At 39.6% G+C, this 16,796-nt stretch overlaps 1 protein-coding gene across 4 annotated transcripts in view; it reads right to left on the bottom strand.

Moving 5' to 3' along the window:
* USP48 (ubiquitin specific peptidase 48) overlaps positions 1–16,796 on the bottom strand; it is a 93,068-nt gene that overhangs the window by 36,752 nt on the left and 39,520 nt on the right. The window contains exons 9-14 of one of the 4 annotated variants that reach the window (XM_078073695.1): positions 13,711–13,890; positions 9,022–9,150; positions 7,619–7,768; positions 3,217–3,414; positions 1,939–2,053; positions 672–802 (exon numbers count right to left, since the gene is read on the bottom strand). In XM_078073695.1, the coding sequence (XP_077929821.1) occupies positions 672–802; positions 1,939–2,053; positions 3,217–3,414; positions 7,619–7,768; positions 9,022–9,150; positions 13,711–13,890 (903 nt within the window). The remainder of the gene's footprint in view (positions 1–671; positions 803–1,938; positions 2,054–3,216; positions 3,415–7,618; positions 7,769–9,021; positions 9,151–13,710; positions 13,891–16,796) is intronic. The other 3 variants (XM_078073696.1, XM_078073697.1, XM_078073698.1) reach the window with 3 other exon arrangements.

Below are 16,796 nucleotides of genomic sequence, written 5' to 3'. Positions count from 1 at the left end.
AGCACAGCTTCAGAAAACTCAGAAGAATTTAAAAGCAAAATGCTATTCATAAGCTGCCTTCTCTCCTGGATAAAAAACGCAGTAGTACAAGCTCATTTTATTTGCCAAAGGCAGCCTGTAAATGTGGCAGATAATCTATAAAACCAAACATACTGAGCTGCCAATATACTATGTAACTGGCACCAGACTCACCTTTCTTAAAAATTTTAGTCTGGAGCAGAATTTAAAAAGAATTTTGCACATGATTAATTGGAGAGACCAGGAGCAAAAAGGATGCCAGGGCACACAGAATTCCTCACGTGAGCTGCTGAGCCCTTGCTCAATTTCAGTATCTTAACAATCTTGGGACGCCTGGGTGGCTCAGTTGGTTGGGCGGCTGCCTTCGGCTCAGGTCATGATCCCAGGGTCCTGGGATCAAGTCCTGCATTGGGCTCCTTGCTTGGCAGGGAGTCCGCTTCTCCCTCTGCCTGCCGATCCCCTTGCTTATACACACTCGCGCACTCTCTCTCTGACAAATAAAATAAAATCTTAAAAAAAAAAAAAAAACAATCTTTTATTTGTTCTGAGACACTTGAGAGCTTTGGGTTTAATAAAAATGGCCTATGAAATTGCACAGATGGGAATTCTGTGGTATCGTCCACGACCACCAACACAGAGACTTTTCACATTACCTTTGTTCAAGGTGTTGCCGTTCATTTTCCCGTTGCTTTGGTCTACATCACCATCTGGTTCATCTAACTGTTCAAGAGCGAGCTGGCGCCAACTGCGCAGGGAGGACTTCCCCACCCAAAATCCATCATTGCTGCAGAACAGAGACCATGTGAAATCACACAAGTAGCATTTCCTTTTTTTTTTTTTCTTAAGATTTTATTTATTTATCTGAGAGAGAGAGAATGAGAGAGAGCACATGAGAGCGGGGAGGGTCAGAGGGAGAAGCAGACTCCCTGCCGAGCAGGGAGCCCGATGCGGGACTTGATCCAGGGACTCCAGGATCATGACCTGAGCCGAAGGCAGTCGCCTAACCAAGTTAGGCGCCCCACAAGTAGCATTTCCTAATGGCCCCCTTCCCCTTCTCTATGTGTAAAGGTCATGAACTAAAAATGAATTACAAACATTCAAAATCTGCTACTGTCCACACAGTTTTTAACCCACTCCCATGTTTTGGCCATTTTCACTCTTCACTACTGAAATGCAGTTATCTCAGATTCTGTTTCCATCCCAAATCTTATCCTGCTTCCTCAATTACATTCACACTGAACACAACACAATGGGCTACTTTCTTTCCCTTGACTACTACTCCCAAAGAAATACAGCTGTGCCTTCAAGCACACATACGGGTCCTCACATATATATATCCATGTCTACATACAAACACACATTTAAGGAGTCCTGAGGCTGTTTGCAGAATGACCAAAAAACAGTGAACTAGGTTAATCTTTATTTGGAAAATATGTAACAGAAGTTAAACCCAGATATAATAAGCTCCATAATAAATGCCATCTGAGTTTATTGGTTCCCAGGTCCAGAGGTCCACTGGGGAGTGGCACTTGACACACTCCAAGTATGCTGGGTATTTCTGCCAAGGATGCTCCCCTGGGTACCCTCTGTTAATACACTTCAGCCTCTCTAGAGGGGACACACCCACACCTGAACACATACTACCATGCTGCCTTGGTCTGGTCGGACCTCAGACCCGCACCTCTGCTTCTACTTTTCTGATGGATGGAATACAGTAGCAAAGCCTGAGTGACTTGGCTTTGTTCATCTTGAACCACAATGGCAATCACTGCAAAAATCTAACCTCCCTGACGTCCACGTCATTGCCCTTCTTTCTTCGAAAAACCCTAACTCCTATTGTCTATAGATTACAAGCCATTTGGTTATTACCTCTTACAACTATTTTGGTTTATCAACAACAGTATACGCTGTGTAACATACCCCTTTACCGTCGCCTTTAGCAGATTATTAACAGTTTTATAATCTTCATTTAGTTGGCTCTTCAGACGCAACACACGACAGCGTTCTACCACACACTCCTTACACAGGGCTTTCACTAGAGGTGAGAGAGAAGAAGAGCAAATGAAGTTCATTCAAGCACAGATTACCTGTGAGCAAAGTGTCAGGACTTCACAGAACACAGAATTCTAAAGCAAAGTCACAAGTTTTGACAATAGGGAAAACTGGTATACATCCTAAATTATTTAGGTTGATACAGATCTCAAGACAGCAAAATTGGTATCTGCATAAAGAAAGAACAATGAGAGATGAAATGTCATAATATGGTAAAACAGCCTATGCCCTCAAGGACTTTATTCTACAAGGTTTAGATGCATATTTTACAAGACTAGAGTTAAACAATTGAGGCTCTAAGGTGGGGGGAGACAACATATCTGACAACTATAAATATGTTAATTGAGAGCTTCATGTGAATATGAAATATTGGAACACTTCAAAGCATAGAACACTGTGGGGGGGGGGGAGAACCATCAAGGGCCGATTTAAAACTCACAGTTGTAGGAATCCTATGAAATGTGATTCTTTGGAAGATCTAATCACTGCTTAGTTCATTGATCATGAATCAAAAACAAATTTAGAAAGCAAAACTCCAGATGTGTACAAGAGAAGGCCTGGATCAGGCAGTTAAATGCCAGTTTTTATGCAGTAAGTTCTACACATTCAGAAAACAGCACTTAATGTAGAAAGAGGGAGGGAGGGTGATCACACAATTTTGTTTTAGCACATTCACCTATAGATTGGAGGTGGGGCTTATGTTGCCATTAAAATGAAAAATGTTTTGAGGAGAGACAACCAGAACCAAACAGACTATGGATACTATGTCGTTATATATAGCTCTATATTCAAAGTAGAACTGAGCAGCTTCTATTCATAAGCTAAGTAACAATCTACAGTAGATGTGCAATCAACCAGACCAAGGTTCGAGTACTTGGAAGAGTACTGAACAAACTAACAAAATACTACCAGATGGTTTTCTCAAAAGAAGAAAGTTTTGTCTCCTCTGGGAGGAAAACAACAAGGAAACTCAATGAAAAGTGATGTATAATGCTACATAACTTCTTTACTGAGCAAATCCTTTCTTTCTGCAAAGCGTACAGAACATCTGGACTGGCTGGCAGAGTCTGGGTCAGATGATCACAGAGACCACAGGGTGAGGACTTAATGAATTCCTTCGTACTCAGAGAAGACACCCCGAATTACCAGTTAGTCTTGGTCCTCCCCCGTATCGACTATAGAAAATGTCGGCTGCATATTCAGATATTCTCTTCATAATTGAGATCTTGTCAGGATGAAGCTTGTCATGGGAACACAGGCAAGCGTGATTATCAATAGGCTTGGTGGGTGTCGATTCATCCAACCACTTCTGCAGCCACTCGAGAGAGACAAATTCATAGGGCTCTGAGGAAGAAAGGAAAGGAAAGAGTCTATGTATTTTTACAGCTTTTTGACTAAGTGATACATTCATTTTCCTCAAAAGACAATGCAAACCCTGTCCAATGTTAGCAGAATCAGAAGCATCACTGTTCAGGGGAAATGTTTGAGGACTGCGACACAAAGCTCCATTTAACTACCCTCTTCTGGTTCAAGGAGCTGTGCATGACAGGGACGAGTCGGCACAGTGCCCTATGAGATCGGCTGGTATTATTAACCACATTCTACAAAAGAGGCATCCACAGAGAGAAGTGTCTTGCTTGACAGCACAGAACTCTGATCAGGACACCCATGATTGTGAACTACAAAGACATGCTCCACGCCAGCTCACAAGTCACATAACCTCATTCCCTATTATGTTTATTTCATAAATGATTTTCATAAACACTTCACCAATACGTGATATACATGTGGAACTGAAAATGAAACGTCTGACTGAGTTCTAAGTTAGAGATTAACCTCATCAGCTATAACCACACTTTTATAAGCCAGTTTCAACCACTGAACTTTTCTTCATCCAAGAGGATACTGATGTCAATTAAAACGTATTTGATTTCCCCACCCCAATCCATATCATGAGCTATTTGTCACATTATTATGTATTTCAAGAAAGTAAGCTATTTTTAAACAAATTTCAGGATGAAGTACACTAGAATTGAATTGTTACTGATTTTGAAGTTGCAAAAATTAAGACAAAACCAAACCACCTCAAACTGAATTTTCATTTGGGAAAACAGAGTCCATGAGTTCCCTAAAAGTCAAAATTAAAGACAAAGGGCCAGCTTTGATTACTTACAAAGATCTCCAGTGAGTCCCAGCATAAAACATAGAAGAAAACATACAGAGATTGAATTTACGTATTTGTATTATGTACTACTTCTGATGAGATCTGAGGGATAGACAATTCAACTCAAAGCCCATTTTGACCACTTTTATACTACAAATCTAGAAGACTAATTTCCATTTTAAGTTTAGTTTGAAATATTTCAATTTTTACAAAAACAAAATCCGGCATTGTCACATCCCGTATTTGTGCTAAGACTATACATTGTCAACTGAGAGCCTTCTGAGTCCTCAGCCCTAATGCAGCTGCAGAGAAAGAGCTCATGACTGCAAGTTGAGACCAAGGTCTAATCCAAGTTCTGCCACCAAGAAACTGAACTTGAGCAAGTCACTTAAACTCTCTATGCTTCAGGTCTTTTATTTGTAAAATGAAGGTAATAATACCTGCCTTCTACCTACCTCACAGGGATGTTGTTGAATGTAAAAGATAAGATAAGTGAAGCATTTTGAGCTTTTTGGAAGAAAAGAGATATAGAAAAATTAATCATACATTCACACAATATATAAAGAGGAGACCTTAACATTCAGTATAGGTAACATGGTCGTGGCACTTTACAATATATAATGGTGTGGTTCATTAAATTTAAAATACCTCCCAATTTTATTTGCCATTTATCACGTTGAAACTGCCAGGGACACAGTACACTGGGTATCTTAAGAATGCAAAGACAAATGATCTCTATCCAAGAAAGGAAAATGAAAGTTTTAGCATATCTCATCTTTTCCCAAATACAGTCCCATAGATTAAAATTTTTATTAATCTAAAGGCCATCAAAGGGAGGGAAAACAGAACTGTGACACAGAGCCACATGCAAGAATAATTTGGCAGGTGTTCTCATTTCCCTGGGAGCTGGAGAGGGGGAAAGAGCAGATTGTCACCTGCTACGGCTAACTGGAAGAATACACGGTAAGGACCCTGACCCTTTTAAGAAAAGGAATCTAGGAAAACTGCACGTGCACAAAGCACGCCTGGCCAAGGGCTGTCTGCCGGGATTCAACGACCAGGGCAGCCATGCCCGACCCGTATGACAACAATGTGGTTCAAAGGCAGTCTGTTCAAGACAACATGCTCCAATCCCCTACCAGAGTCCCACAGAAAACCTCCCAGTGAAGCGTATTCTGGTCTTGAGCAGTTTCATATGAATTAAATGTAAGATATGAAGATCAGAAAAACCATGTCTGATTTTATAGTAAGAGGAGGAAGAGAGCAGAGAGCAGGCCTGGAATCTGATGTAATACCATATTATTAATTCTGCCCATTTTCTAGATTCAGGGTGCCAGTTTAGTATGCTGGAGGACCTGTGGGAGGAAGAGCGACTGTGCTCACATAGGTCTCTCTCTCTTTCATTTTCAATCTCCATTACTATAAAGAGCTGTATCAATCTCTGCCAAGACTAACCCTGAGGATCAGGGTCAAGCTCAAGTCTCAACAGTTAAAGCAGATCTACTTCTGGAAAGTTTTTACACTACAGATGCTTCTGCTCTAGACAAAGACTCATGGCAGGATCTCTATCACTTGTGATCCAGAAACCATCTGAGCACCACCTTCTGAAGGCATGGGTCATCAACCACCAGAAAGGAATGAGAACTCTATTTGCCAAGTTGGAGATACCGAAAGGTTTAAAATCTCAGCATTTGGCAAAACAGGAAAGCACTTGTTAAAATATTTACAAAGGAAAACGTACATTTTGGTTAAAAATTACTTATAACTTTTTTTTTTTTATGCCTGGATTCAAAAGAAGGAATTTTCTTTTGGGGAGTTATAAAAGTCCAGGAAAGACTGTAGCATCACAAATATTTGCAACACTCAACCTAGAGATAAAATTTAAGATTATTTAGAGAGAACTTATTTCAATACCAAGGCCAAAAGGGTTTGTGTTCCCAATGAGGCTTATATTTTAGGTAAGGGACTCTTCTTTAAATATTTTCACAAACACAGGTAGGATTTAGAATATGCATAACAAAGACTTGGATTGGCAGCACAAAACCACGGTCATCTGCTTTGGGATTTGTCAACATTTTAGCACATCATAGATTTTCTACTATGTAAGTTTAATGCAAATGGGGAAAAAATCATAAAGTTCATTACTGGTGAAAGTATTGATAAAGAGACATATTCCAAGAACATAAGAACAGGTTCTTATAGACTGAATGAAAATAGCCAAGAGAAGCGCAAATATGTGTTAACCTGACACATCACGTCTCTGGGCCATGTGGTAGTTTTAAAGAGTGGTTCAAAAACAGCATTTTACTTTAGATTCAGTTAGTCCCTTTCTCTCATCCAGTGAATGCAGGAAACTGGGAATATAGTTCAAAAAATAGATTTCTAGGTCTCAACTCTTTTGAATAAACTTAGAGATCTGAATCATATTCATTCCCAAATCATTTCCAGTAAAATTAAGGTCAGTCTAACTTTTTAGAATAATCCCAACCCTTGGGACAGAGTGAGAGTAACAGGTTACAAAGAAAGGTCAGAATCCAATAAGATGTAGTTCAGAAAGAACTTTTAAGAGCTATTCTTACAGATTTAGCAATTTATATTCATCTTTTGTTTGAAGTTATACCAGTAATAGAAAATTAAGATATGAAAAAGACAAAACCACAAGTACAATTACACTTGAGTATTTATTTTCTAAAATTAGGATTAAACTGCCTCTTCTTTACGCAGGAATTGGGCACGGGGAATTCTGTCTATGAAATGACAAAGACAGCGTTATCACTACTAATGGCATAGTAGCCTGGAAAAGTTGGGGTTTTCTTTCTGAGGCACTAGGTAAACTTGCATTAAACATACACAGTAAAGGGATGAGCTGGCTCATGTGGGATAATTCTTAAGAAATTAGGGGTCAGCAAAAAGCTCTCCTATTCTTAGCATAACATTTGATATTAAATTTCAGATTAGTCTAATAGTATCATAAAAAATAGTATTCACAGAAAAAAATGCCGGTTAATACGGCCAGGGCACAAACTGTGCAAGGAAACAACATAGTGAGTTGCTTCCATAGTAACCCAATCAGATCTTTTGTTAAGAACAAATTAGTATCTCACAAAATAGAAACATCTGTAAGACTCATATATATGCAGAGCGCTGACCTAAACCTTGTAATTTATTAAGAGCTTCCCGTTTTTAAAAGTACATGATAACGAAAATTCTATGGAATGCTACACATCAAATTATTGCTGGTTTACACAGTAATTTTCTAGTGCCTAAGCTGGCATGAGTGGGTTATAGGACAGGGTAGGGGCAAGTTTGTTCATACACATCTGTGAACATGAAAGAAACAAGGCACATCATGGCAACAGTGCTGTCCCAGAATATCTTACAGACCAGCTCCAGCAGGTAACCTTTGGTACAGCTCCTTAACCTCTTCATGTTTAGCTTTTCCTTTGTCCACGCTTTGCTTGCGCATCTCGGCCATTTCGATACACCACTCCTCAAACTTGGAATTATCCCGATCTACCAGCTCTTGAAGAAAGGCTTTCAAAACATAAAAGACAAAAAATAACGTTTTCCTGTTTTCAAAGACACAAAACCATGCCAATCTCTGAATTATACCAAATACTGGCTAGAATTCTGGTGACAACTTCCTCCTGAGGTCTCCCTTCTTGGGAGAAACCTCCACCCTGAAGGCGAAAGTAAAACTGGTAACAGCCACTAGAATAATACTGGGTGATGCCCGACCTGGTTCTCCATGATGTCACGAGCCAACTGGAGCCATCAAATGGCTCAGAAATACCATCCAAAATTGAGAATGCCACAGAGCACAAACAGTATTAGATAAAACGACAACTGAAGATTGCCTTCAGGCCAGTAGCAACACTTTTTTTAAATTAAGTAGTATCTACGCCCATCGCAGGGCTCAAAATCACGACTCTGAGATCAAGAGTTGCAGGTCCTACCAACTGAGCCAGCCAGGCAGCCTACAACTGTTCCTTTTAAAAAATAATCTATAAAATTAATTAAAAGTGGCTAAAACACATTTGTTTGCTTTACAAATTAAACCAAATGGCAAAAAAAAAAAAAAAAAAAAAAAACCAAACACAAAAAAACCCACAAATGGCTCTTTAAATACATGTTTTGCCTACCTACAGAATTTTTTAAACTGTTTTTGCTTTTCTTTGGGAGGGGAGGGGTCAGTGGAATAGTTCTGTTAAAGGCTCCTTTATTTTGAAAACTATTTTTTTTTTCTTACAGAATTCATTTTTGGGGTGCCTGGGTGGCATAGCTGGTTAAGCGTGTGACTCCTGGTTTCAGCTCAGGTCATGATCTCATGGGTTATGAGACTGAGCTCCTCGCTCAGCAGGGAGTGTGCTGGAAGATTCTCTCCCTCTGTCCCCCACTCTCTCTCAAATATTTAAGTAATCTCCACACCCAAAGTGGGGCTCAAATCCACAACGCAGGATTAACTAAGCTACCCAGGTGCCCCCAAAACTCATTACTTTATTTTTATTTTATTAAGTAGGTTCCATGCCAGCAAGGAGCCCAATGTGGGGCTCGAACTCATGACCCTGAGATTAAGACCTGAGCTGAAATCGAGTCAGATGCTCAACCAAGCCACCCAAACGCCCCAAAACTCACTACTTTAAAGCAAATTTGTGATTCTATCTACTTTCACCAACAAACACCATATGCAATGAACCTATCTTGATAAAGGAGTAATTTCCTGTCACTGATCTGTGAGCACGATATTCTGTAGTATTTGCCTTCTGTAATCCTGGAAAATTGCTCACCTGGTACCTGAACAGTTGTGGTGGGTTTTTCTTGAGTTTGTAGTCTATACACCAACATATATGCATTTCTAGAGCAGTGAGTTCCTTTGCCACACTTGGGTTTACGCGTCTGGGACTTAGAAGGTTCTGCTGAGGTGGAAAAATAAAAGTTAACTAAATTAGAATGCCGATGGTCAGTCCTCATGCTTTTGCAGGGGAGGGGCAGGAGGAGGGCCATAGAACACAGTTCCTACAATACACATTCAAGATATTTATTTATTATTTTTTAATTTATTTTGTAAGTAAGTTGACACCCAGTGTGGAGCCCAACACAGGACTTCAACTGATGACCCTGAAATCAAGACCTGAGTCGAGATCACGACGATGCCCAACCAACTGATCCAACCAGGCGCCCCCACACTTAAAATTCTTTAACAGGGATCTAAAGCACTAAAAGGCAATACAAATTCAGCATGCTTGTTGGATGTCTGAATATTTAAACAGGTTTACTACCCTATCCTCCTTGTGTGCCATATTCCATTTTTAAAAGATGGTAAGTACTATTTTTCATGAAGACAAACCTAGAAGCAGAAAAGGTACTACTGCAATGAGTTTATTTTAATGTTGGTCTTAGATTATGAAAATAAATCTAGATTATTTTAGCGAACAAACTGATGGTTCCCAGGAAGGAAAGGGTAGGCTAATGGGTTAAATGGGTGGTGGGGATTAAGGAGTACACTGGTGTGATGAGCACCGGGTGTTGGATCCAAGTGTTTAATCGCTATAACTGTGTACCTGAAACTAAAGTAACACTAATATAACACTGTATGTTAACTGGAAAATAAAAATTTAACAAAATGGCATGTTCATTAACATGAAATGCTAATGAGCATAAAGATTAGCCACTGATACCTGTGAATTCAGTAGCAAGTAGAAACATTAAGTGTTCTGAATGTCAAGTCTATCACATGAACGTGATCTTTGAAATGGTGCTGAGTGGGGCGCCTGGGTAGCTCAGTCGGTTAAGTGTCTGCATTCGGCTCAGGTCATGATCTCCAGGTCCTGGGATCAAGTCCCGCATCGAGCTCCCTGCTCAGTGGGGAGTCTGCCTCTCCCTCTCCCCGTTTGGGCTCTCTCTGTTTCTGTGTGTGTGTCTCTCTCTCTCCCTCTCTCAAAAGAATAAATAAAATCTTAAAAAAAAAAAAAAAATGGTGCTGAGTATCCCAGGGTAATCTTCGGCGAGGGTGGGGCGCACAACAAAAAGGTCCTGCTTAGTTCTGGGGAAATCAATGGCCAGATTTTCAATTCACTATGTTCTTTTCTAAAATCAATCTGCCTCAACACTGCAGTCCCACTCATGGTCTCTGCCTGTCTCTCCTTTCTCAGTTATCCTCCCATTTTATTAAAGAAAGATATAATCTCTCACCCAGAGATTTAAAAAGTTTTAGCCATGTCATCACAAGAGATGTTTACAATAAAATTTTGCTTTGTGTTTAATTCAAAAATTTATTAACATACTTATACTGATGGATTATGTGGTGATATTTATAATTAAAAAAAAAGCTCAATCCAAAAGAACTTTTGAACTATTTAGAGATTTTATGGTTACAGAGATCTTAAGTATATTCCACTAGACAAAAATCCCATACGGTCAATTATAATGTAAATACTACCACAGGAGAAAGGGTAAGGGTTAAAAATATCCTGCTCTAAAGAAAGACCCATCCATGTGTCTCTGAAAAGTTAGTACTATGTTACTAATTTCATTTGGACTCAACTAAAAGAGTGATGTTACTGTTTTTACTATTTTTGTTAGAAATCACATTATTTGTAGCTACTTAAAATTATGATAAAAAATAACGGATTTCGGGCGGCATTGGTTAAGCGGCTGCCTTCAGCTCAGGTCGTGATCCCAGGGTCCTGGGATCGAGCCCCGCATCGGGCTCCCTGCTCCGTGGGGAGCCTGCTTCTCCCTCTCCTACTCCCTCTGCTTGTGTTCCCTCTCTCGCTGTCTCTCTCTGTCAAATAAATAAAATCTTTTTTTTTTTTTAAGATTTTATTCATTTATTTGAAAGAGAGAGACACAGCGAGAGAGGGAACACAAGCAGGGGGAGTGGGAGAGGGAGAAGCAGGCTCCCCGCGGAACAGGGAGCCCGATGCGGGGCTCGATCCCAGGACCCTGGGATCACGACCTCAGCCGAAGGCAGACACTTAACTGACTGAGCCACCCAGGCGCCCCAGATCTTTAAAAATAAATAAATAAAAATAACGGATTTCAAAATGTTCAGGGAGGGGCACCTGGGTGGCTCAGTCAGTTAAGCAACTGATTCTTGGTTTCAGCTCAGGTCATAGTCTCAGGGTTTTGAGATTGAGTCCTGTGTTGGGCTGAATGCACAGCCTGCTTGGCATTCTCTCCCTTTTCCTCTCCCTCCCACTCTGTACCTCTCTCCATGCGCTTGCCGTGTGCACGCACACTCTCAAATAAATAAAATCTCAGTAATAAAATAAAATGTTCAGGGAACAAAAATTTGTTCAATATTCTTGTAGAGTACACAGGACAAAACGTTTGAAGACCACCATTACAGGGAATTAACAATGTCAGGAGCGTATACAGTAATGAGGAGGTTGGGCATTTCTAACTAAACATAAAGATTTAACATGTTTGATATGTTTTGAAAAAATATTTTATGTATTTATGGGAGAGAGAGCACACACGAGGCAATAGCGGAAGGAACCTAGGGAGAGGAAGAGAGATAAGCAGACTCCACGCTGACCACAGAGCCCAATGCAGAGCTCCATCTCACAACCCTGAGATCATGACCTGAGCCAAAACCAGGAGTTGCACTCTGAACCGAATGAGCCACCCATGCGCCCCAACATGCTAGATACTTTGTGTGAGATGGAATATAAAACAATTCAAACAAGTTCATGATAGAATACCAAGGATTTTCTAATTTTGATAAAAAAGAAAACAAGAGATGAAATTTGCCATGTACATTGCATACAGCAGTGAGGTATTAAAACATTGGGATGGGATCCTGATAAGGTGGAGTCTCTTTCTCTTGACCTATTTTAAAATTTAGGACTATCTGTATGTAGAAGATAGATAAAACAGCCTTAGCAATGCTTCTAATCCTACAATTCTAACTAAAATTAAAATAAATCAAATAAACCTCAGGAAAGAACAATTAAAGCCACGTCTCAGTTTTGTTCCCAGGTTCTCGTAATATATACATATCCATATATATATATATACACACACATATATATGTGCAAATATATATATTCATAATATATACTCCTAATATATATATCCTTATACCTCAATATTAAAGTGGGAGTGCATAGGTGAATATCTATAAACACCTAAATGTGACTTCTTTTTTTGTAGTATCTTCTATTTTATCTATTTATTTTTTATTATTATTAACATATAATGTATTATTTGTTCCAGGGGTACAGGCCTGTGATTCATCAGTCTTACACAATTCACAGCGCTCACCATAGCACATACCCTCCCCTATGCCCATCACCCACCCACCCCATTCCTGCCACCCCCCTCCACTCCAGCACCCATCAGTTTGTTTCCTGAGATTAAGAGCCTCTTATGGTTTGTCTCCCTCTCTGGTTTCCTCTTGTTTCACTTCTTCCTCTCTTCCCCTATGATCCCCTGCCTTGTTTCTCAAATTCCACGTATCAGTGAGATCATATGATAATTGTCTTTCTCTGCCTGATTTATTTCACTTAGCATAATACCCTAAATGTGATTTAAAATAGAAATTCTCTCCAAATTACAAAACCATGGTCCCACTTAACCCAAAACATGCTCCCACCTAACCAAAAACATGTTCCCACTTAACCATCCGTGGAAAGATTCCCCATAAACATCCAAAAGCTGACTCCAACAACCATGCTCCTCCCTGACACCTTGGGAAAGTGGTTTTGATTCATTAAGAAAGAACAGTGGCAGGAGACACACCTATTCCCAATCCTTTTCTCTTATTTATAGACTCCATAGTCCAAACCTCACCCAAAAATGACAAACACGGTAATAAAGTGATGAGAAGCTCAACCGAGATGGCTCCTACTAGAAGAACTATTCATTTCTGTAGGGAGTTAAGTGGGTATTCTGGTCCAAGAACATGAACGTGACAACAGCTATTCACCAAGTACTCCCAATGGCCGACCTCACCACTACAAAACAACAAGCAGCTTACTCCCCAAAGGCACCGCTCACATTCCAGGGATGGGAAAAGATACTTAACAGGAAGGAGTATACACTGTTCTCAGAGTAATGGTTCCCTGCTAGAGTTATTTCCCCAACATAAATCTCCTAACCCAAAGAAAAGGACTACAAATCCTACTATGTTAAATCTACCGTTCATCATTTTAAGATTAATACTTGCTATCCTCTCCCCTTTCATCCCCCCCTTACCCCAAATTAAACTGGTTCTTGAATATTTGCCTTCAAACTGCACTGAAACCATTACAGAAACCATCTCTAGAAAAAAAAAAATCTTTTTTTTTTTTTTTAATTCGGGCATTTCTAACAAAAGATGTTCAGAGATTTTACATGTGTTTAAGAAACGGAAATATCCTTGCTAACCGAGAACCCAATCTTCGGCCGAAAGAATTTATCAAAAAGATTTCCAGTTAAAAAAAGAAAAAAATTTATATTTTAAAAGGGCACTCACAACTTAAAGGTTTTACCTAGATCTTCCTCAATCCCTAGTTGTAATTTCTTCCCCTCCATCTTTTCTATGTCTTCATCATTAAACTTATACCATTCACCGGACTGTGGATCTTTCACGTGGGCAATGTAGTGGCCAGAATAAGCGCTCACTCCTCTGTGTATAAGGACCGCACTGAGTTCATACACATAGGACCCACCTGGAGAAAGAGAAAGGGAGAAAGTGAAAGACAGTTTGAAGAACAGTATTTCTTATATCCTGAGTCTGAATTGTAATGATTAAAATTGTTTACACATCTGATAGAATTGAAAACATGTCACCTAAAACAAGACAAAACAAAACAAAAAATGTCACCTAAGATAAAAAAAAAAATCTAGTTTTACAGAGTAATGTAAACGTCTTAAGCAGCTCATTGCATTAACTCTCCGTTTCCTCTGCAAAATATACAGATGGAAAGAAAGCTCTGGCATCCTGGGCACCCTGGTCAGGGTTACAAAGCTATTCTGTTGTAGACTTTGCCCCTCTGCAAACTGATGAGCTATATTCCTACCAAGAATCAGCTGTTCGTATTCTTGTTACAAAATTATTCAAACTAACCAGATGGGAGCGTGAAACTAAAAAGCTATTGTTTCTAGCAAAAAAAGAAGAAAAATGTTTTAGGAACAATTCGAGGTAAGTCATTAAGAAAAATTGCTGTCAAAATAGGTGTAGGCCAAGATAACTGGAAACAACCAGGAGAGAAAACATTAAAAATCTAGAATGATTCCGCACTCAGATTTCTTCGTATTTTTAAATTCCTATTTATTTCACTCTAAATAACCAAAAACAAGTCACAGCCAATATATTTTGCACGTGGTTTATGCAAGAGAAGACCTTACCCATACATCAAAATATGAGCAAATCAATATTGACATTTTCAGATATAATTTGAAAGAAAATCTTTTAAAACAATTACAGGGAGGAAACTACATGTGTACTGGAAAACATCACTTCTACACATTATTAAAAATTAGAAAGCAAATAAAAAATTCATTAGCAGCCCCACAATACAGACATAATCACTATTAATACTGAAACCTGCAGGCTTTTCTAACAAATCATTAACATCTTTCTACATCATTAAATGTTCTCCTGAAATTTATCGTAATGTACCACAATATATCGAACCACTCCCATATCAATGGTCATTTAAAGCAGAAGCATTTTATTAACGTTAAACAATAATTACTACCTTTGTGGCAGAAAAATCGTTGTAAATATCCTTGACGATTTCATCACTGTAACTTTCTTCAAACTGCAAGAAGTGAGTCGCAAGGCAGAGCCAATCACTCATTCAACAAACAAACATGCTGCACGCTTTTAGGAACACAGGGTACAGCAGCTGAGTAAAAGGACAAAGTCTCTGCATTCTTGTAGCTCACTGGGGGATTCAGTAATACAGATTAACACCTACCTAACCCACCCCAGCTCAAAGTAATTTAAAATACTAAGTAAGATATGGGCGCCTGGGTGGCTCAGTCGGTCAAGTGTCTGCTCTCAGTTCAGGTACTGGGATAGAGCCCTGCATAAGGCTTCCTGCTCAGCAGGGAGTCTGCTTCTCTCTCTCCCTCTGCCCCTCCCCACTGCTTATTCTCTCTCTCTCTCTCTCTGTCTCCCTCAAATAAACAAAATCTTAAAAAAAAAAAAATTTTCCATGTGCAATAACCAGCATGCAATCAAAGATAACCAAGTATAGAAGAAACACGGCAACACTAAAAGAACCCACCCAGACAGCAAAAATAAGCCTGCATAATATTCCAACAACATCAGTCATGGATTACAAAACTAGGCTTTCTATGTTTCAAGAAATGAGAAGCTTGAAAGTCTATCTATTCAGGGGCACCTGGGTGGCTCAGCCAACCGGCTGAGCATTTGCCTTCGGCTCAGGTCATGATCCTGGGGTTCTGGGATCGAGTCCCACATTGGACTCCCTGCTCAGTGCTGTCAAATAAATAAATAAAATCTTAAAAAAAAAAAAAAAAAAAGGAAATCTATCTATTCAAGTAACAGAGAACCATAAAAAGTGATGCAGATTTGAATCAGAGGAAGTATCAGTATTTACGTTAAGGGTAACTGGACTAACTGATCCAGTTAAAAGATCTAGACTGGGATTCAATTTTTTGGTATAAATTTGAAATTCCTCAAAATAAAAAGCTTGAGAGGCAGACAGACACACAGCTAGGATGGTGTTTTTCTCCAGCTACCTTCAACCACCACCCACATGAAGGAGCAAAGGACAGAGACACTGCGAGACTTTGTCATGGGGGGGCACCTGGGTAGCTCAGTCATTAAGCATCTGCCTTCGGCTCAGGTCATGTTCCCAGGGTCCTGGGATCAAGCCCCGCATCGGGCTCCCTGCTCTGCGGGAAGCCTGCTTCTCCCACTCCCCCTGTTTGTGCTCACTCTCTCACTGTGTCTCTGTCAAATAAATAAAATCTTTTTAAAAAAAAATTTAAAAATTTTTAAATAAATAAATAAAAATTAATTAATAAAAATTAAGGAAGTGACTGCCATAAAAGCCAGATTAGTGCCTATGATATTGGGGGGGGGGGGGGGGACGAAGGGGTTGTTACTGGGAGGGGCACAAAAGAGACTTTGGAGTCATGGGAAAGTTTTATTTCTTGAGCTGGATGTTGCTCATGTAGATGTCCACTTTGTGAGAATTCTGCAACCCACACAGGTTTGTATTTTGGACTCTATATTAAAAGGAAGGATTAGTGGATAGAGCGACATGTATGGTGCAGACAGTGGCAGGACAAGGGAGGTTCTGCCTGCCGTGGATGGCTGCAGGAGGGTGAAGACAAGACCACTGAAGCAGACGACAGACGAGTAGGAAAAATCGCCGACAATACATGTTCCTTATAGTATTCCCTAAATTAAATCATCACGATAAACCACACAAGTAGAAGCAGTAACCATGACTGCATTACCAAGAGACAACACAAAAATTTTCCTATCACAACACGACTGTTCACCTAAATTTATACTCATCCATTCATTATACTATCAACTTCAGAATTCTGGTAGTTTTAAACAGCCAGTGGAACCTGTTCTTTAATGTGCACC

The sequence above is a fragment of the Halichoerus grypus genome, chromosome 5 (assembly GCF_964656455.1).
Source record: "Halichoerus grypus chromosome 5, mHalGry1.hap1.1, whole genome shotgun sequence".
NCBI lineage: Eukaryota > Metazoa > Chordata > Mammalia > Carnivora > Phocidae > Halichoerus > Halichoerus grypus.
This window is presented reverse-complemented; position numbering and strand designations above follow the sequence as displayed.